At 37.6% G+C, this 22444-nt stretch overlaps 1 protein-coding gene across 5 annotated transcripts in view; it reads left to right on the top strand.

Moving 5' to 3' along the window:
• Positions 1 to 22444, top strand: part of DNAH7 (dynein axonemal heavy chain 7) — a 277543-nt gene that overhangs the window by 97273 nt on the left and 157826 nt on the right. For all 5 annotated transcript variants that reach the window (XM_045480573.1, XM_045480572.1, XM_045480576.1 and 2 more), the window contains 7 exons: positions 685 to 897; positions 6138 to 6247; positions 10142 to 10310; positions 12962 to 13064; positions 13182 to 13309; positions 18755 to 18967; positions 20856 to 20954. In XM_045480573.1, coding sequence (XP_045336529.1) covers positions 685 to 897; positions 6138 to 6247; positions 10142 to 10310; positions 12962 to 13064; positions 13182 to 13309; positions 18755 to 18967; positions 20856 to 20954 — 1035 coding nt within the window. The remainder of the gene's footprint in view (positions 1 to 684; positions 898 to 6137; positions 6248 to 10141; positions 10311 to 12961; positions 13065 to 13181; positions 13310 to 18754; positions 18968 to 20855; positions 20955 to 22444) is intronic.

The raw sequence follows: 22444 nt of genomic DNA, 5'->3' as shown, positions 1-22444 counted from the left end.
AACTAAAATGGGAGATGTTTTGTTTATTAAGATCTTTACTTTTCAAGTAGCACACGTCCAGCTCAGAAAGCTTACACAACAGGACTAAAAGGACTTTGGGATTCAAGGAAGAGCGGTCGGAATTGGGGTCTCAGAGCATCATTGCTACTGCAGTATCTCTCCTCCTTTGCCTTTCCTCTCTGCTGGTCTCTGGCAGGCTTGTTCCGCCAAGTGGATGAAGGCTTGCAGTAGCTTCAGATTGGCATACTCAGAGTCCCCCAAACCTAAAGAAAATCACTTTTTTCTCTGTGTGTAGCATTTCCTGGGAAGAACTCTGATTGGCCCTGGCTGGGTCACACATCCCTCTCCTTGCCGCCGTTGGGATAGGGCAAGGTGATGGACAGCTCACCAGAACCACAGAGCATACAGAAGGAGTGGAGATAGGAGTGGAAAGGATGTTGAGTAGACACAAACCACATATTCTTCTCTATCTGGCCAGGTTGGCCTCATTCACCTAATACTTTTGTAACAAGAAGAATTGATTATTTTTAAATGGTGTCAAAGAATGAGAACAAGTTTAAATGGTGTCAATTGATTATATTTAAATGGGGGAAAATGTGGCAAACACTCTGTATATATGCTAGCTTGAAATGGTTTTGTTCAGAAAAATTCTGATCACGTTAATTATATCTTCTTTTCTTTCAGGCTCTTGAGCAGTACTTGGAAAAATGTAACATGCAAATTGATGACATTGTCACTTTGGTCCGTGGCAAATTGTCCAAGCAGAATCGTGTTACTCTGGGAGCTCTTGTGGTGCTGGATGTCCATGCTAGAGATGTCCTCACATCACTTGTTAAAAAACAAGTTAGCGATGACAGTGACTTCGAGTGGTTAAGTCAACTTAGGTACTATTGGCAAGTAAGTGAAATCACTGAATGTTATTACACAGCAATTTCAGCTCATAGCTTTTTAATTTGTGCTTGCTTGCTCATATGGGAAATAGTAGTAGAAGATTTTTTGTTGAGGCGCCCGGGTGGCTCAGTCGGTTGAGCCTCTGCCTTCGACGCATGTCATAATCTCTCGGTTCGTAAGTTCGAGCCCTGCGTTGGGCTCTGTGTTGACAGCTCAGAGCCTGGAGCCTGCTTCAGATTCTGTGTCTCCCTCTTTCTCTGCCCCTCCCCCGCTCATGCTCTGTGTCTCTCTCAAAAATAAAAAATAAACATTAAAAGAAAAAGATTTTTTGTTGATGGCTGACTCTACCCAAAGAAGCATTCTCCAGGCTGAAGGTTAAGGGAGGCGGAACTATATATCATCCAAACAAAAAATTATATCTTTATCTATACCTAACTCTATACCCAAATTTATAGTTACATATAAATACAGTATATATATATATATACATATATGGATGCTCACAAATTGAGTAATTATAAAAATCACTCATTTTAAATAAGCCATTATGCTCACAGAATCTGTAAAATGTCCAAACTAGACAGTTTAAAATTGTAATTTCAGATTTTTGACACATCTAAACAATGTAAAAACTCAGACTTTTATTTTGATTTCATCATTAAAGTTTGCTCTTGTTGGTCAGTAGAAGGCTCCAGAAACATCTGGAAGGAAGGCTCTTATCAGGATACCCAGGTGGGTGGTCATGGCAGCACAGCTGAGAATGCAGGAGGAATAGGGACAGTTAGTACAGTGGACAAAGTTAAACTTGTTGAGAGTGGGAAGAAGGAGCTGAGGATGTCTGGAGATACAGACTCAAAAGTTCTTAGCAGATTCACTTTTGTGAAAGGCTTGTAGGTACGGAGTGGGAGGAGAAAAGATACAAGAATAAGAACCCGGGAAAACCATAGGAGAAGTAGTGGGTAGGAGCTCAGTGTGGAATCATTTCAAATGCCAGATCCTAGGGTGCCTGGGTGGCTCAGTTGGTTAAGCATCTGACTCTTGATTTTGGCTCAGGTCATGATCTCATGGTCATGGGATTAAGCTCTGTGTGGGGCTCCCTGCTGAGGATAGAGCTTGCTTGAGATTCTCTCTCTCTCCTCATCTCTCTGCCCCTCCTACTTTCTCTCTCTTCAATTAATAAGTGAATGAATGAATGAATGAATGAATGAATGAATGAATGCCAGATCCTTCCCTCACCAGATGTAGGACTTGGGCAAGTTACTTACTCTCTAGAAGCATCAGCTTTCTTACTCATAAAATGATGATAATGAGAATATTCAATAGTGAAGATGAATTGCACAATTGATTATAAATATAGGAGAATCAATTACCAGAGAAATTAAAAAAACAATCCTATTTATAGTTGCATCAAAAAAGAATAAAATATATAAAAATAAATTCAAACAATGAGGTAAAAGATTTGCATGCTGAAAACTCTAAGACATTGATGAAGGAAATTGAAGACACAAATGAATGGAAAGATACTTTGTGGATTGGAAAATTAATATTGTTAAAGTATTCCTAATACCCAAAGCAATCTACAGATTCAATGTAATCCCTATCAAAATTTCAATGGCATTTTTCACAGAAATACACAGTCTTAAAATTTGTATGCAGCCACAAAAGACACAAAGCAATCTTGAAAAAGAACAAAGCTGGAGGCATCCTGCTCCTTGTTTTCAAACTATATTGCAAAGCTGTAGTAATCAGATCAGAATGGTATTGCCATAAAAACAGACATATGAATCAACGGAACAGAATAGGGAGCCCAGAAATACACCCAAACATCTATGACCAAATAATTTATGACAAAAAGCCAAGAATATGCAGTGGAGAAAGGACAGTCTATTCAATAAATAGTGTTGGGAAGACTGAATGACCATATAGGAAATAATGAAGCTGGACCACTGTCTTATACCATACACAATAATTAACTCAAAATGGATTAAAGACGTGAATGTAAGACCTGAAATAAAAAATTCATAGAAGAAAACATAGATGGTAAGCCCTTTAAATCAGTCTTGGCAATGATTTTTTTGGCGAGAAAAAGGCAGCAAAAGCAAAAATAAACAAGTGGGGCTACATCAAACTGAAACGTGCTATACAGCAGAGGAAACCATCACCAAAATGTAAAAGCACCTTACTTAGTGGGAGAAAATACTTGCAAATCATATCTGATAAGGGGTTAACATCTAAAATATGTAAAGGACTCCTACAATTAATTCAATAGCAAAAACACAAACTATATAATTTGAAAATGGTCAAAGGATATGAATAGACATTTTTCCAAAGATGTACATATACCTAACAGGTTCATGAGAAGATGGTCGACATCATTAATCATCAGTAAAATGCAAATCAAAACCGCAATGAAATATCCTCTCACACCTAACAAAATGGCTATTAACAAAAAAGGCAAAAGAGGGACGTCTGGGTGGCTCAGTCAAGTGTGACTCTTGATTTCTGCTCAGGTTAGTATCTCAAGGTTCAGTTCCTGAGATTGGCCCCCACTTTGGACAGTGCAGAACCTGCTTGGGAATCTCTCTCTGCACCTCCCCTACTCCTATACACACACTCTCTCTAAATAAATAGACCTTAAAAAAAGACAAAAGATAACAGACAAAAGATAACAATTGCTGGCAAGGGTGTGAAAAAAAAAGGAACTGTTGTACGCTGTTGGTGGGAATGTAGATTGGTGCAGCCACTATGGAAAACAGTATAGAGGTTCCTCAAAAAATAAAAAATAGAATATGACATGATCCAACAATTTCACTTCTGGGTATTATCTGAAGAAAACAAAAACACTAGAAAAGATACATGAACCCCCATGTTTATTGAAGCATTATTTACAATAACTAAGATATAGAAACAAACCTGAATGTCCATTGACATACCAGTAAAGAAGACATGATATATATGTACAGGGGAATGTTATTCAGCCAAAAAAATGATACCTTGCCATTTGTAACAATATGGATTGACCTTGAGGACATTATGCTAAGTGAAATAGGTCAGACAAAGACGTACAATACGGTCTCACTTAAATGTGCAGTCTAAAACTAAACTCATAGATTGGTGAGCAGATTAGTGGTTGCCAGAGGCTGGGGATGGGGAAGTGGGAGAAATGGGTGAAAGGAGTCAAAAAGTGCAAACTTCTAGTTATAAATAAGCCATGGGGTTATAATACAGATATTTTACTATAGTTAACAGTACTGTACTACGTATTTAAAAATTACTAAATCTTAAAATTCTCCTTATAAGAAAATTGTACTTATGTATGATGATAGATCTTAACTGGACTTACTGTGATTATTTTGCAGTAAACACAAATACTGAGTAATTATGTTTATACTCGAAACCAATATTGTATGTCAACTATACCTTAATTTTAAAAAGCCTTGGCAAGTAAAAAGAAAAGAATATGTAGGAAAAATAAGGAACAAATATGTTTTTCATAGATATCTACGGAAAAAATGGAAGCCAGTGGCTTCAGTTACTTATCTAAGAAAATCAGATATTTAGTTCTTTGAATTTAATGATTTCTGAAAAGTGAATTTTACTTATTTATTTATTTATTTATTTATTTATTTATTTATACTTTATTTTTTTAATTTATCCAAGTTAGTTAGCATTTAGTGCAACAAAGATTTCAGGAGTAGATTCCTTAATGCCCCTTACCCATTTCGCTCACCCCCACCCCCACAACCTCTCCAGTAACCCTCTGTTTGTTCTCCATATTTAAGAGTCTCTTATGTTTTGTCCCCCACCCTGTTTTATATTATTTTTGCTTCCCTTCCATTATGGTCATTTGTTTTGTGTCTTAAATTCCTCATATGAGTGAAGTCATATGATATTTGTCTTTCTCTGACTAATTTTGCTTAGCATAATACCCTCTAGTTCATCCATGTAGTTACAAATGGCAAGATTTCATTCTTTTTGGTTGCCAAGTAATACTCTATTGTGTATACATATACCATATCTTCTTTATCCATTCATCCTTTGATGGACGTTGGGGCTCTTTCCATACTTTGGCTACTGTTGACAGTGCTGCTGTAAACATGGGGTGCATGTGCCCCTTCGAAACAACATACCTGTATCCCTTGGATAAATACCGGTAGTGTAATTGCTGGGTTGTGGGGTAGTTTTATTTTTAATTTTTTGAGGAAACTCCGTACTGTTTTCTTGAGTGGCTGCACCAGTTTGCATTCTTACCAGCAGTGCAAGAGAGATCCTTTCTCTGCACCCTTGCCAACATCTGTTGTTGCCTGAGTTGTTAATGTTAACCATTCTGACAGGTGTAAGGTGGTATCTTATTCTGGTTTTGATTTGTATTTCCCTGATGATGAGTGATGTTGAGCAGTTTTTCATGTGTCAGTTGGCCATCTGGATGTCTTCTTTGAAGACGTGTCTGTTCATGTCTTTTGCCCATTTCTTCACTGGATTATTTGTTTTTTGGGTGTTGAGTTTGATAAGTTCTTTATAGATTTTGGACACTAACCCTTTATCTGATATGTCGTGTGTAAATAAATATCTTCTCCCATTCCATTGGTTGCCTTTTAGTTTTGCTGATTGTTTCCTTTGCTGTGCAGAGTTTTTTATTTTGATGAGGTCCCAATAGTTCATTTTTGCTTTTGTTTCCCTGGCCTCCGGAGATGTGTTGAATAAGAAGTTGCTGCGGCCAAGATCAAAGAGTTTTTTGCCTGCTTTCTCCTCGAGGGTTTGGATGGCTTCCTGTCTTACATTGAGGTCTTTCATCCATTTTGGAGTTTTTTTGTGTGTGTATGGTGTAAGAAAGTGGTCCAGGATCATTTTTCTGCCTGCTGCTGCCCAGTTTTCCCAGCACCACTTGCTGAAGAGACTTGAAAAGTGAATTTTAGGGAGTTTGTTTATAACATGACAATTGTTTTAAAGAGTTGGAAATTTCATATTATTTAAAATTTTGTTGGGGCGCCTGGGTGGCGCAGTCGGTTAAGCGTCCGACTTCAGCCAGGTCATGATCTCGCGGTCCGTGGGTTCGAGCCCCGCATCAGGCTCTGGACTGATGGCTCAGAGCCTGGAGCCTGTTTCCGATTCTGTGTCTCCCTCTCTCTCTGCCCCTCCCCCGTTCATGCTCTGTCTCTCTCTGTCCCAAAAATAAATAAACGTTGAAAAAAAAAATTTAAAATTTTGTTATTTAAGTTATCTTCATTTTCTCTGATTTATCCTAGGAAAATCATTTAGAAACAAAGATGATCAATGCTGGCTTACGATATGGATACGAGTATCTGGGTAATTCCCCTAGACTGGTTATTACTCCGCTCACTGATCGATGTTACAGGTAAACTTGCTAACTTAAGGGTCTATTGGACATAAATTTCACTCACCCCTAGACCACTAAATCTTTAAAAGAATTATCTTTGACTCAGCAAATGTATTTTATGTTATCTTTTCCTAGACTCTTAATACTCCTCTCAACTTGATTTTCAGTTTCTCGTTCTCTGCTGGCTTTTTCCTCTCAGCTCTGGAGCTAAATATTGCCAGATTTTGCTGCTGTTTTTTTTACACTATTCGTTTCTTCTTTCCTTGAAACTTTCTCTTTGTTTTGGATCATTTAAGGCAAACTGTTGCTTCCCCAGAAACGCAGAATTTTATAGATTTCTGTTTTCGTGCAGTGTTTTGTACCATGACTCATGGTTTCCCAAATGTTCTTATTCACTTTCAGGCTTTAATAGCCTACATTCTGAAGATCCACAAATCTATACCTCCAGCCAAGGTCTCTCCTGTAAACTTGTGCTACATACATGCCTGGTTGGGTATCTCCATTAGATAGCATATAGGTATTTATGTTTATACTTTTTCTATCAGGTTTCTGAATAATAAAAAGGCTTTAACAGCTTTAATCCAAGCTCCCATCTCCTGTATTCCAAATTATTGTCAAAAATGAAAAGTGTTATTTTTTTTCAGATATTAACAGTTCATATAGGTATAATATCAAAGTTAGCATCTTCCATCCAATTAAAAAATCTTTTTAATGTTTGTTTATTTTTGAGAAAGAGAGACAGAGTGCAAGCAGGGGAGGTGCAGAGAGAGAGAGAAGGAGACAGAGGATCTAAAGCAGGATCCAGGCTCTGAGCTGTCAGCACAGAGCCTGACCGTGGGGCTCGAACTCATGAACCATGAGATCATGACCTGAGCAAAAGTTGGACGTTCAAGCAACTGAGCCACCCAGGTGCCCCTCTTTCATCCAATTTAAAACTCCCCTTCTCTCCCAGCTTGAGCTTGACTCAGACACAAAGCCTGCATTTGGAGAGGCAAATGTGTTCAGTCTTTTGTCAGTTTTATCCCTGTCCTTAGCCATCTGTCCCTCAATAGCTCACCTGTGGCTCCTCCAATGTTGAAGGTTAATGGAGAAGGGGAGAAGGAAAGGGAGAGGTGGGTTTACATGTGACAAGTGTCTTGTGTGACAACTATCTCTTGGCTGTTTGGTGCCCTCAGTGGGGACGCAAGCCTAGATACGCCAGATCTCCCATGGGATACTTATGTGGGTTTTCTGGAACTTCCCCCATCCCCTAGTTACCTGTGTAAAATGCCTTCTCTGGCTGGCTGCTGGTGACTTTTGCTTCAGCCTCTGTCTGAGGTCAACCACGCACTGACATTCACCTTGGGATTTTTTCTGATTCTAAGTGGGTCTTCTGCACAGAGTCCCATTCAATGTGACTCAAATCTCCCTCCCTTCCCGTGGGATCTGGATCTGGTCAGATGATAAACATACATTTATTTTGCCAGTTATATGAGTACATCTCTCTCACTGTTACAGTTTTCCCTGATTCTGCCATCAGAAGCAGCTACAGGCATTCTCTTGGTGCTAAATTTTTTAAGTTGTGATTGAATTCCCAGTTCCTGTATTTTACAAATTCCAGGGGTCAGTGTGTCAAGCTTTTCGAATAGTTCTCTAAATCTCCTCAGGTAGCTTGGGAGAGGGGTAGGTGCTGCTCTTCTTCTCTACAGAGGAATGGGAAATAGACAACATAATGGCAGCTCTTTCCAAAGAAATCTTACTCTTGACCCGTCATTTACAAGCTTCCTAGCCAATCTCTACATGCCCTGGTGCTAGGTGACCAATTTTACTTTCTGTAAGATAAGATGGCATACATTGCTCTCAGCTTGGGTTTTTAATAAACATTCCAAGACAGAAAGAGCTCTATTTGTATATTGTTAGACTTTTTTATACTTTACAGCTAATGTTTATATATGTTTATCAAAAATTTTATCATTGTCTTTACTCCCTATTGCTTCTTCCTTTGCCTTCTTTCTGGTTTAATTTTTCTTCTTACTAGGCAACATCTCTTAGTAATTATTTCAGCGAGGTTCTGCAAATAATAAGCTCTATCAATCTTTGTCTAAAAAAAATCTGGTCTTCACTCAATTATTAGATGACAGGTTAGTTAGGTATAGAACCATAAGTGAATCATAATTTCCCCTCAGCTCTCCAAAGTTATTATTCTCCTGGCATTCATTGCTACTACTTAGTAGTGTGTTACTGTAATTATGATTCCTTTGTAGGTAAATTCTTTCTATTGTAGTTTTTAAGATTTTGTTGATGTTCACTGTAATGTTACTAGATGTGGGTAAGTTTTCATTTATCCCACTTGTGACTTTTCATATCTTTCTTCAATTCTGGCAAATTCTCAGCCATTGCTTTTTAAATTTTGACTTCTCTGCAGTCTCTTCCTTCTTCTATGGTCTCTCAACTTTTTTTATATTCTATCTCAGAATCTTCCTGGGTGATTTCCTCATATACCTCCTAGTGCAGAATTCTGTTTTTTCCATGGTTACTCTATTTAATCTGTTAACTTTTTAAAAAGTTCAGTCATTAGAGGTGCCTGGGTGGCTAAGTCTGTTAAGCGTCTGACTTGGACTTAGGTCATGATCTCACAGTTTGTGAGTTCGGGAACCATGCTGGCTGGGTTCTGTGCTGACAGCTCAGAGCCTGGAGCCTGCTTCACATTCTGTGTCTGCCTCTCTCTCTCTCTGCTCCTCCTCTGTTCATGCTCGTGCTTTCTCTCTCTCCCTCTCTCTCTCTCTCAAATATAAACATCTAAAAAAAAGTTCAATGACTATATTTTTTATTGCTAGAGTTCACGTTGCCTCTTTTATGAAATTGGCTTTTTTCCCCTCACAATTTTCTTATGTCTATTGCTTTTTATTAAAATCTAATTGAATAAACCACCAGGATGCCAAAGAGTACCATGTATGCAGTAATCCTCCCACACCTTTGTCCATCTGCCACTGCAAGTCTGACTCTTAACTCAGATCCCTCTCTCTCTAGTTTTAATCGTGAGCTCCTTTTTTAGTAAGGGTCATTTCCCCATGCAGTCTTACATTTCCTCAGCTGTGGAGGTGTCCATGGGGAGCAGTTTCACATTTACCTCTGAAAAGGGCTCTAGGGTTTTCTTTGGTCCAGAACAAAATTTCAACGTTAATTTCTTAGTTTGGGTTCACATGCCCATGAATAATGGATATTGGGACCATACCCCTATGAATGATGTAGGCTTTTGATTGGGTGCTACATGAAGTATAAGCTTCCTAACTCCTCTGTAGTTGATTCTTTGTCTTTTTTGAGTAGGCTGCTAAAATAACTTTACTTCCTCTTTAGAGAGAAGTCAGTTTTTCAAGGCTTCTAAGTTTATATAGGTAAATCTATTTCAGCTCTTCACCTCGCTCAGTTCTAAGAATTTTTCTATTCCGAGTGGTAGTAAATACACTTGTGTTTGTATGCAGATCCCAAAACAATATGCACCTCTATAGTTTAAGCACCTAATTACTGACAGCATTGCATTTCCTCTTCTTTGGTGATTTCCTTTCCGTTCTTTCAAAAATGGCTATGTATTTCCAAAGTTAGTATCTTTTTCTATGTAGCATTTCCAAATTCTTGTAATTAGGGGCATTGGATGGTTTACAGCCTCAGCTAAATTCTCCATATTGACCAGAGTCAGCATTGAATTTCAAAAGTGTGTTTGTTCTGACTTTGTCATATATAATCAGCTATTCACAAATTAAATATGATAACAGATAAAGTAATGCACAAAGATTTTCCGAGATTCATGGGAAGGAAGAAATTATTTAAGAGGAAGGAGAAAATTTGGCTGTCAGTTTAAACTTTTCCTCTGTTCATAATAGATATTTAAGAATAACATTATTCTACAAAGATTGCTTATTGCTTCTATTTCAGGACCTTGTTTGGAGCTCTTCACCTGCACCTTGGAGGAGCACCTGAAGGGCCAGCTGGCACAGGAAAGACTGAAACTACCAAAGATTTAGCAAAAGCAGTGGCCAAACAGTGTGTCGTTTTCAACTGCTCTGATGGGTTGGATTATCTAGCTTTAGGGAAATTCTTTAAGGTTTGAATTGACTCATTTCTTTACAAAACGATGACTTCTGAGAGAGGAAGTTCATTTATAATGAAAGATAATTTAATGCAAGTATAAGACTTATTTGTATTTTAAGTAAAATTAAAACACTATCTTCATTCTCAAGAGGAGTAGGGTTATTTCAAAAGCTTACCTGAGAAGGAACTGTCCCTCAGCCCCCAGCCCCTGCTGTGATGGGTCAATATTACTAATAGGAATGAGTGGTGTCCCTTCAGTATACTGGGCAGCTAAAAATGTGAGAACAAATACATCACGTAAAGACTGTGGGGAATCTCTTCTTTAACCTATTGCTCTTATTATTAACAAGTCATGATTTAGTAATTTACTTTCATAGATACACTCTAGTTAATCTTTTTTTGTCAAGTTAAAATCCACTTTTTATTCTTATTCTGAGTCAGATTCTCACTCCTAGGAGTCTGTAAGATTACAAAAGGGGGAAGTTAAAAATATAACATCCTTGGGGCGCCTGGGTGGCGCAGTCGGTTAAGCGTCCGACTTCAGCCAGGTCACGATCTCGCGGTCCGTGAGTTCGAGCCCCGCGTCGGGCTCTGGGCTGATGGCTCAGAGCCTGGAGCCTGTTTCCGATTCTGTGTCTCCCTCTCTCTCTGCCCTCCCCCGTTCATGCTCTGTCTCTCTCTGTCCCAAAAATAAATAAACGTTGAAAAAAAAAATTAAAAAAAAAAAAATAACATCCTTGTCTAAAAACCCATGACATCTGGGGCGCCTGGGTGGCTCAATCAGTTAAGCATCCGACTTTGGATCAGGTCATGATCTCAAGGTTTGTGAGTTTGAGCCCCACGTCCAGCTCTGTGTTGACAGCTCAGAGCCTGGAGCCTGCTTCAGATTCTGTGTCTCTGTCTCTCTGCCCCTCCCCTGCTCGTTCTCTCTCTCTTTCTCTCCCTCTCTCTCTCTCTCTCTCTCTCAAAAATGAATAAACATTAAAAAAAATTAAACCTATGAATATCTGGTCTTTTTAGCATTTTATTGCTACAGCCTATTAGTCCTTAAAATGTTAGTTGGTACCACAGAATTATCCATTTGGGATTATGGGTTCTGTTTGTTTATGTGTATGTTTCTGTAAAGATTCTGTAATTCTTATTTTTAAATATTCTGTAATTATTTTCCAAAATTTTTTCAGAAAAGTTAACATTAAAAATGCACATACACAAACTCACAAAAAAAGAATATACAAATCCTACCCTATACAATAAACTGTTCTGGCTGAAATACGACCTGGTCATTTTATAACAGATATGGAATATAAAAAGTGTCTGCCTTTGTGATGCTGAAACAATTAGAAGAAGATTTTAAAAGTCAAAATTATAATAAGTATCAAAAAAACATTCGAATGACCCCTTATCACATTAATCATACTCTGTAATGACATGCAATCTTACTGTAATGATTATTTATGAAAGAGATAGTAAATCTTAAAGAGTCTGTGTGTAGTGTAGTTTGAACAGCTATTACATTCCTAAATGTTTAAAGAAAAGTCTGGTATGTACTACTCAGTTTTTGAATGTATATAATGATATTCTTTATTCTTTGATATAGATTCATATACTTTTGATATTAAAGTTGCTTATCGATAAGTATGTGTTGGTTACATTGTGTTAGGAACATGCTGAATAATGGGGGTACAAAATGAGACAGACATGGGTCTTACTATTAAGAACTTCACAATCCTTATAATTGATTGAATATGTAACTTCAAAAGCATTTTTTGTTCTCTGTGATTTCTAATCCTTTTATGATATGCAGAGATCAAAGTCATAGTCTTCCCTAATGAAAATGTACTAATCTTCGAAATTCATGGAGTTCACGTTTAATCCAGTGGGATTCAGTAGTGGAACTGTGTATAAATCCAAGGTCAGGCACTATTAGCTGTGTGGCCTTTTATTAATTACTTAATATCTTGTATGATATAGTCTTAGTTTCTTTACATAAAAGACATGCATCATGCCTGGCATCTACCAGGTACTTAACGAAACACATATACATACACATACAATCTACAGGAAATGCATTCAATAAATGTCAAATTGATTTTTTTTAAGTAAATTTGAATTTGGACTGAGCTACTCAAGCTTGGTTTTCCAGTTTTCTTTAATGACCAAAGGACACATATTTGTGAGGTAGTTTTGAGTGAGAAGTGCAAACTGGGGCCTGAGACTGTTAGTTGACTGTTAATGTCCTTAGACCACAAAGTAGTCTCATTAGCAAAGAAATCACCTTATTTAGAGAATTGTTGCAATCTAGAAAATGAGAAAATAAAATCTAGAAAATAAAAAATTGCATGTAGAAAAAGCAAGCAAAATCAACTTGTATAAAAAAAGTAAGAAAGGCTTTGAGATTTCAGGTATACATCTAAATGCCAAAAGATATACAGAAAATAAAAAGCTATAGATCAATTGGACAATTTTCCAACTGATCAAACTCCTTATTCATGGAGAATAATGAATTTCTAATAAAAAATAATATGCTGTCTTTAAAGATAAAGGTGAATAAGGAATTTCCTTGCTAGGGTATTAAATCCTTGAAGACATCAGGTGAAAATGCAACATTTCAATGCAACATTCAATCAGATATAATTGAAAAATTTCATTACTCTTTTCTCCCAGGGACTGTTATCTTGTGGCGCCTGGGCTTGCTTTGATGAGTTTAACAGAATTGATTTGGAAGTACTGTCTGTGGTTGCTCAACAAATTCTTACTATCCAAAGAGGTAATGGACTAGTTTGTCTCTGCATTATGTGAAAACAGAAATATGAGAGGCAGTGCATGGCACAAATCGTATTTATATGTGGAATTGCTAATGCATTTCATTCTTGATGACCCACAGGTATTAATGCAGGTACTGATATACTGGTGTTTGAAGGAACCGAGTTAAAACTCGACCCCACGTGTGCTGTCTTTATAACAATGAACCCTGGATATGCAGGGCGATCAGAACTGCCAGATAATCTGAAGGTACAGAAGGGGCAATTATATCATCTATTTCCTTTCAGTAGTTTATAAAGTTAATATGTAAAAAAGAAAGAACATGTCGTCTTTGAATTTTATGCAAAACATTTGCTTTTGGATGTTATAGAACACTCTTTTAGAAAATAATTTGTAAAGCTTTGAGTGCCCTTAGAAAATAAATATGCAAACCCAGTGCAGTTTCCAAATTTGTGTTTAAAAAATAATGATAATTGGGGCTCCTGGCTGTGGCTCAGTCTTGATCTCAGGGTTGTGAGTTCAAGCCCCACGTTGGGCATGGAGCCTACTAAAAAAAACAATGATAATTACAGAAAATTAGAAAATATAGGAAATACTGAAAAAGATACCCATCCTATTCTTTACTATATTGTATCCCACAATTTTAAATGCCTTTTAAAATGCTCATTTTAAATGGTGGAATCAGGCAATTGTGTATGCTCAGTTTTTTTTCCAGGTTAACATTATAGCATGAGCATTTTCCTGTCTGTATAAACGTAATTCAAAACAGCAAATAAATTTACTGCATTGTGCCTTACTGTTATTTAGGTTGCTTTTAGTTTTCCTTTGTTATAAATAATAATGCAATGGCAATTTTTACTTAAGGCTTTTCTCTATTTTAAAATATTTCCCTAAGTATGGCCATAGGACCAAGTGCTGTGTTGCTGAATTGCCTTCCAACAGAGGCTGAAATAATTCACAGCTCACATCAACTCTCAGTTCTCATTTATACCCAACACTATTTTTTTTTTCTTGGTAAAATGAGCAAAACACTTTGCTAATTCAATCTAGAATCTTCACTTAAAAAGCAAAAAGTTGATTGTGAGAGAAATATGGCATTTCCCCATATCTTAGGCATTTTATATCCTTTTCTGATAAACTGCATCTATGGCTAGTGCATAAAGAACAATGTTGAAGAATAATGCAATGGCAATTGTGGATCTAAAACCGAGTCCCCTGGAGCTTGCTCCTACATTGCTTCCACTATTCACATATTTAGATGGACTTCTTAGACTAGGTGAGGAATTTTTCTCTTCCACCGAAAAGACTTGATTCAACCAATTGCTACCCAGTATTTGGTATTTGTATTCCATGCACTTTTGTATGTTAGATGTTTTAGTACTCTGCCTTAGTGAAGGATGGTAAGATTAAAAAATAAAAACTGGTAAATCTTCTTTTATCTAAGAAGCATTTTGCAACTTTTCATTGTGGTTTGCATTTGGAAAGCTCTTTTTGTAGCAGTGCTTTTATTTGCTGTTTTTCTTAAGTAGGATCAACGTGATTACATAGTATTTGTAAAGGCAGAAAGGTGTGAATAGCTCATCATAAAAAGCTGGGACTGTTATTAGCTGAGTGTGTCAATGCCCTTGTAACCTGTAATGCAGGTTGTCTCATGGTTTCATGTGCTGTGCGTGTTGAAATGGTGTCAAAATTATCCACCTGTGGTTCTGTGGGTGATGTATTATTTTCCTTCTACTTTAGACCAAAAGTTGCTCTTAAATTCTGGTAGCTTTGTTGTTCTTCCCACTGTGCAGTCTCCTTAGAAGTGCTACAGGACGTCTGTTTGCAAGTATACATGGAAACACCTAACAATTTTGAAGAAAATGCCTTAGTCTGAAAAGAAAGAAATCTGTCTTCCTTGAAACAAAAACAAAAGGCTTACTGAGGCCTAGAGGCCTGGAGAATGTCTTCAAAGTCATCCTTGAGGCTTCCCTCTTCTTCGCCCAGTGGTTCAGCTGGTCCCCAATAATGGGAATCCTATTTTACAAAAGCCTTATAGTTCTTGCTGCTCCCACTTAGTCTCATCACCACACCTTGTTTCCGTCCCTCTTCAGTCTCTCTTGTGTGTCTTAGTGCAGCAACCCACTTGTCACCAATCTCTTCCTCACTAAAATTCACTCTAACGAATTCCCCGTTAAAAGTCTACCAGTGTCGTCAGAAGAAATGTGATCCTATAACTTCCAGAGTTAAGCTACTGGGCTTTTTGGTTTTGTTTTGCCTGCAGAAAACTGTTCAAAGTTCTTGGCCTGATCTACAAGAACCTTGGAATTAGGACCCAGCTACCCCTGTGCTGCCATCTCCCTATGCCTATGTGCATCATGCAGAAAGAGTCCCCTTTTGACATCCTGTACCCCTAGATAAGATCTGCATAGTAGGTCGATTCCTTAAGCACATTTCTACGTTAGAGAAGCTATAGTTAATATTAAAACTATTCTAATCCACTCAACATGACATTTCAGAATAGTCGAATGCTAGAAGCCATGGTAAAAGAGGCATATTCCAGATCTTCTAATATCACAAAGCCAATAACCTGATACATAGCTTTCCAGAAAGATAATGGTCGTGTTGACTATATGTATCAGAATTCATTCAAGCCTGGGTATGATACTTGGAACTATACTCTTACACTCAAGAAAGTATGTCATTGGGTAAGCCAGAATCTAACTTAAAAATTTTTAAGAGCACTAAATTGCCTTTAAACTTATTGCTGTTACTAACAAATTATTTCTGACACATTTCAAATCAAACCATATCATATCAGTATTTCTCACACACTGTTTGAGAACCATTGAATTAGAATATCCACCCCCATAACAGTTTAGTCCTAAAAATATTTTGAGCAGGATGCTTTCCTCTGTGATATATAAAAAGCAAAGTTAAGTCTTTGGTGAAGGATTCCTATTGGATGGAACATCATGATAACCCCTCAAAACTTCTTTACCACACTCTGTTTTTTGTTCTCTTGGCTACCGATCTGTCTGTTGCATAGTGTTCCATGGCCATATTGCTAGTAGGGCTGAAAGAATGTGAATAGGAATTTGTGAAATACCTGAGGTTGTCAGAGGGAAGCCTACAACACACAGACCTGAATGTTCACCTTAAACTAGTAGCAGTTCATACTATTGTGGAAAGACCACACCACCCTAACCTAGCCATGGACCCACTGACTGATTTGTTCATTGATTCATTGATTCATTCATTCTTTTACTTGAGAAAAAAAAAAGCGGTTGAGAAACTACCCTTTTTTTTTTTTTTTTTGAGAAACTACCCTTTTAAATTTTTTTTTTCCAATGTTTATTTATTTTTGGGACAGAGAGAGACAGAGCATGAACGGGGGAGGGGCAGAGAGAGAGGGAGACACAGAATCGGAAACAGGCTCCAGGCTCTGAGCCATCAGCCCAGAGCCCGACGTGGGGCTCGAACTCACAGACCGCGAGATTGTGACCTGGCTGAAGTTGGACGCTTAACCGACTGCGCCACCCAGGCGCCCCTAGAAACTACCCTTTTAAAGAGGTACTATCTATGGCACGTGGGTGTCTTAGTTAAGTGTCTGACTTCGGCTCAGGTCATGATCTCACAGTTTGTGGGTTCAAGCCCTGCATCAGGCTCTGTGCTGATGGCTCGGAGCCTGGAGCCTACTTCAGATTCTGTGTCTCCCTCTCTATGTCCCTCCCCCACTCATGCCCTGTCTCTCTCTCAAAAAGAAATAAACATTAAAAAAATTTGAAGAGGTACTATGTATATAGTAATTCTCTTGCATTCTTTGTTTCTCAAATATGTAGTGCTTTAGAGCACTTGTTTAAGCTTCTCTGTTCCAAGTTATTTGCCCAAGCTATGTATTTTTAACATTTTATTCTTTCTTTAATGGTAACCTTACTGATAAAATAGGTGTACTAAGGTCTCTAGCTAGTAATTAACACATTGGAAGGATCTTGTTTGATGCAAATCTTTCATTCTCAACCTGGAACAGTCTATAGGATCACTTAAGTGAGATGTCTAATTTTCTATCTGCCTGTGTTTCGGGTAATTCAATGAATTCCTGGAAGATACTTACCAACTATCTGAATAAAAATTGCCATTTTTCTAGGGGCACCTGGCTGGCTCAATCAGTACAGCATGCAACTCTCAGTCTCAGGGTTGTGAGTTCAAGACCCACATTGGGCATGGAGCCTACTTAAAAAAAATTGCCACTTTTCTAGAATATTATTTTTTTCTCCTTAGTACACAAAGTTTCCTGTCTAAATGTACGAGCTATTGAAGTAGGACTTGACACGTAATAACATTCTAAAGTTAAATTTTCTTTTATTTTTTTATTTCTTTTTAATCTTTATTTTTGAGGGAGAGAGAGACAGAGCATGAGTAGGGTAGGGGCAGAGAGGGAGGGAGACTCAGAATCCAAAGCAGGCTCCAGGCTCTGAGCTGTCAGCCCAGAGCCTGACGCAGGGCTCGAACCCACGAGGTATGAGATCATGACCTAAGCCAAGGCCAGATGCTTAACTGACTGAGCCACCCAGGTGCTCTGTGAAGTTAAATTTTCTTATTTATTCTTCTAAAATATGTTGAGTTTTCTCTTTAGTTAGCATCATGTAACATTTATCTATCCCACAACAGTTAAAATATCATGAGAAAAAATATCGTGGAGCACCTGGGTGGCTCAGTTGGTTAAGAGTACGATTCTTGCTGTTGGCTCAGGTCATGATCTCACAGTTGTGAGATCAAGCCCCACATCAGCGTGGAGGCTGCTTGGGATTCTCTCTCTCTCTCTCTCTCTCTCTCTCTCTCTTTCTCTATCTCCTTATCTCTCAAAAATCAATCAATAAAAATATCTTTACAATTTGGAAAACTGATTTATTTCTAGTATTAATTATCTGAGACTTCCAGTTTTCATTTCTTTATGCTTGATGAAAGACTGACATGCTTACTATAGACACAAAAAAGTTAAAAATATCTCAAAATACCTTATTTATCTAACATAGCCTTGTTACTAGGAGTAATCTGATTAGCCCACTGCATATAATTAATTAGATTCCTAGAGAACCTCACTTACAGCCCAGGTCTCCCCAAACCAGGCACTTTTTCACCAGCCCAGAAGAAAAGCCCAGCTTTTGGACATCCCAGCAGAATTGGATACTTTTTCTCTATGATCTGTCACTTGCCAAGAAGAATCGATCTAAGTACCATAAGAATTTATAAGTGTTCTTAAATCATGATTTAAGGAAAAATACTTACACAGAAGTTAATGATATGTATTATATAACAATGACAAGAAACCCATTTTTATTTTTTAAAAGCGTTTATTGATTTATTTTGAGAGAGGCAGAGAGAGAGAATGTGAGCAGTGGTGGGGCAGACAGAGAGGGAGAGAGAGAATCCCAAGCCAGATCCTCACTATCAGCACAGAGCCCTACCTGAGGCTTGATCATACCAGCCCGTGAGATCATGACCTGATTCGAAATCAGGAGTTAGACGCTTAACCAACTGAGCCACCCAGGCACCACTAGAAACCCATTTTTAAAATTAAGTGTTCTTATCTATATGATCTGGACACTGTAATTTAATATTATTGAGGAAGAGCTATAAAGTCATAAGGAAATGCCCAGTAGGTTATCTTTATGATGGTCTTCTTTAAAAAACACCTATTCTGCACTCCTACAGGCTCTCTTTCGGACGGTAGCAATGATGGTGCCTGATTATGCCATGATTGCTGAAATAGTCCTGTACTCCTGTGGGTTCGTCACAGCTCGTCCACTGTCAGTGAAAATCGTGGCCACCTACCGCTTGTGTTCAGAGCAGTTGTCCTCACAACATCACTATGACTATGGCATGAGAGCTGTGAAGTCCGTGCTTACCGCCGCTGGGAATCTAAAGGTAGAGGAGTCAAGTTATTTCTTACTCAGAAATTTTGTTGGTAAATTTCAGGGCCATCTGTCTTTACAGAGTTCCAATACTGGCTGGTTTCACCAACTGAAAAAAATTCAGTTGTACTAAAAAATAGTTGATCGTCTGCACATGTGAAAAAGGAAATTTTTAGGATTTGTAAAAACTTAAATGTAATTCTTAGTGATTTGATTTGAGTTCAGTTCCATAATTAAAAAAAAACTTAATGTTTATTTATTTTTGAGAGAGAGGGAGAGACAGAGTGCCAGCTGGGGAGGGGCAGAGAGAGAGGGAGACACAGAAGCCAAAGCAGGCTCCAGGTTCTGAACTGTCAGCACAGAGCCCAACGTGGGGCTCGAACCCACGAACTGTGAGATCATGACCTGAGCTGAAGTCGGACCCTTCACCAACTGAGCCACCCAGGTGCCCTCCATAATTTTGAATGTATGAAGTTAAGTACTACCAAGGAATAAAATTCCTTGTTGCTGAGAAATATTTTGAAGGCTTTCAGTCTATATGAACATATATAGCCTTAAAAGAAATAATGTATAATTAATAAATATATACAAATGTGGCTGAACATTATCAATTAATGTAATTCCATAATTACAATCTATTGTAGGCCAGCAGTTATAGATTTGCAACATAACATTTGAATTTTAAAATGGTATGAATCATAACTATATAGATGGAGAAATACAAATATTTTAAGGCTTGTGTAACCTTTCATTGAAAGTATTTTGTGGAACCATGAACTATTAATGTGCATTATTTCTTTATGAAACAAAGTAAGGTAGGCTATACTTAATAGCAAAATGCAAAATGTGACCTTGGAGTTTATAAAATGTTCATGTTCATGTTTTGTAGAAGATAAAGATTTTAAAATATATTCTACATGATTAAGAACAATGGCATGCATTTTTATCTTCTGTAATAATGTTACTGAGAATTCTGATATATGGTGGTGATATTCTATTTCACATTAGCCTAGCATAACTTCAAGTCATTGTCTTTTTGCAATAAGCAAATGCAACTAGAAGCAACAATTTATATTAACCTGGAACGTCAGAATTATTCTGTGGTCGGATAATGGAAAAGATAATGCATTGTCCTAGTGTATGTTATCACTGACATCTTGACTGTGGAATTGAGCTATTAAGTTATGCTGCAAATGAATCCTGCAAATGAATCCTATCATTCTTTGTCAAAAGCTAATTTAGAGTGGTTGAAAGTGTTGGCTTGAATATTTTGAAGTTTGTTTTTATTATGTCAAGAAACAATTTAAACATTTGCTTTAAAATAATAGCTTCTCAAATCACAAAATAGACTTTTGACACTTCACAATTTATGTGTGGTTACATTGATCTGAAGACAAAGTCCATATGCGCAGAATTAGCTTTGGCATTGGGTGCTCTGAGCTTGACAGCTGGGCATCACTGACTTTGTAAGGTTACAAAGCCAGTTCAGTTGGGACGTGGAATTTATTAGGCATACAGGTTCTAGAGGAAAGGAAGAGTGTTCTGGAAAATTAAATGCATGATGGTAGGAGAAACTTTGGAGTGAGATGTTGAATAAAGTGTTGGAAGTTGGGAGAAATAATTCTCAGTTTCCATGTTTGTAAATGATGCTAACCTTATTACGGGAGTGAGCAACAGGTTTGGAGTTCAACCAGGCTTTTAGTAAACTTTGGGTGTATCACAGGTGTTTTGGAATTTTGTCAGACTCTAAAATTAATAACAATCCAATTAAATGAAAATAAATGAGAACAATTTTACGTGGATTTAAATTGTCTTTAGGGTCTGTGTGTGTATGTGTGTGTGAAAATGTAGAGGTTACATTTAGAAGATGGAGAGATCACCTTGAGTATATTTTCTTTTAGCTGAAATATCCAAATGAAAATGAAGAAATTTTGCTGCTTAGATCTATTATTGATGTAAATCTGCCAAAATTTTTGTCCCACGATTTACCACTCTTTGAGGTAAGAACATTTATTATTTTGGTATATCAGAATTTTTAAAATGATGTATTTATCAAGTGTCCAACTTTGCAATTCCCTAGGAGAAATGTCTATAGATAATAATGACATGGCACAGAAAAACATAGATCATCCCATGTTGTACTTGAAGTGTGTTTAACTAGCTCTGTTACTTTATACGACTTTCAACAAGTTGGGATTTTTAAATAGTACTTTTTAACTGCATAACGTAATAAACCCACAAAAGTTGCAAAGTATGTTTGCTTATAAATTACATTAGAATGTAGGCTCCATGAAGGAGAATAATTGGTCTAACACACCACTGAATCCTTTGCACAGAAAAGGTACATGGTCAATGTTTGTTAAATTAATAATTGAAGATGGGCGCCTGGGTGGCTCTGTCGGTTAAGTGTCTGACTTTTGGTTTCGACTCAGGTCATGATCTCACAGTTTGATGAGTTCGAGGCCCCCCCCGTCGGGCTCTGTGCTGACAGTGTCGAGCCCATTTGGTATTCTCTCTGCCTCCCCCTCTCTCTTTGCTCCTTCTCTGCTTGCTGTGTGTCTGTCTTTTCCAAATAAACAAAAAAACTTTAAAAAATTAATAATTGAAGACATTTTTAAAGAAGCTTAATTTCTTTAAAAGAGTATAATGGCTTTTATGAAATTGATTTTTCAGGATAATTTAAAGAAAGAACTAAGTTTAAGAAGCTTGTTATATTTTTAAGATTAGACTATTACTAATTGAGAAGAAGTATTAGAATAATGCTTAAGGTTTTCATGTTTCATTTGATGTCATTCTTTTCCTTTTCCCTGTCTCAGATAGAAGGAATCAGGGGCCCTTCTCCCAACAGATGTTAGATAGTGCACTAATTTGCGCTGCCTTGAAGTTCAAGCAGTTAGCTTCCAATGTGTAAAGACGGCAGGGGTATGACAGGGAGAGGGGGAGAAGGCCACTGTCTCTGTAGTGTGGCCCAGTGTCTTCAGCTTTCCCTAGTAACCATATATCACCAAGTTGAAAGGATCTTTTCATAGCACTTAGAGCTGGCAGTGCAAATATATAAGGAATAGGTTCAAATTTTCTTCCTCATGTTTTCCCTCAGCGTCTTTGGCACTAGTATACTGAATAAATTTTCCAAGAGTAAAAAGTACATATTTTTATAATTGTTTTAATGTTTATTTTTGAAAGACAGGGCGCATGCATGCACATGCGTGAGAGGGGGAGGGGCAGAGCGAGAAGGGGGGAGGGAGGATCTGAAGAAGTGGGCTCTGTACTGACAGCATGGAGCCCTATGTGGGGCTTGAAATCACAAACCCTGAGATCATGACCTGGCCCAAAGTCGGACACTTAACCAACGGACCACCCAGGCGTCTCGAAACACTGCATTTTATAACGTGGAAATCTGCCTCACCAGATGTATTCTCAAGCAGTGTGTATTCACTCTGTGAACATTATTGAGCAATATCTCAAAAATGGAGCATACCTGTCACTTTTT

The sequence above is a fragment of the Leopardus geoffroyi genome, chromosome C1 (assembly GCF_018350155.1).
Source record: "Leopardus geoffroyi isolate Oge1 chromosome C1, O.geoffroyi_Oge1_pat1.0, whole genome shotgun sequence".
NCBI lineage: Eukaryota > Metazoa > Chordata > Mammalia > Carnivora > Felidae > Leopardus > Leopardus geoffroyi.
Note: the sequence above shows the minus strand (reverse complement) of the source record. Positions and strands in the feature narration are given on the sequence as shown.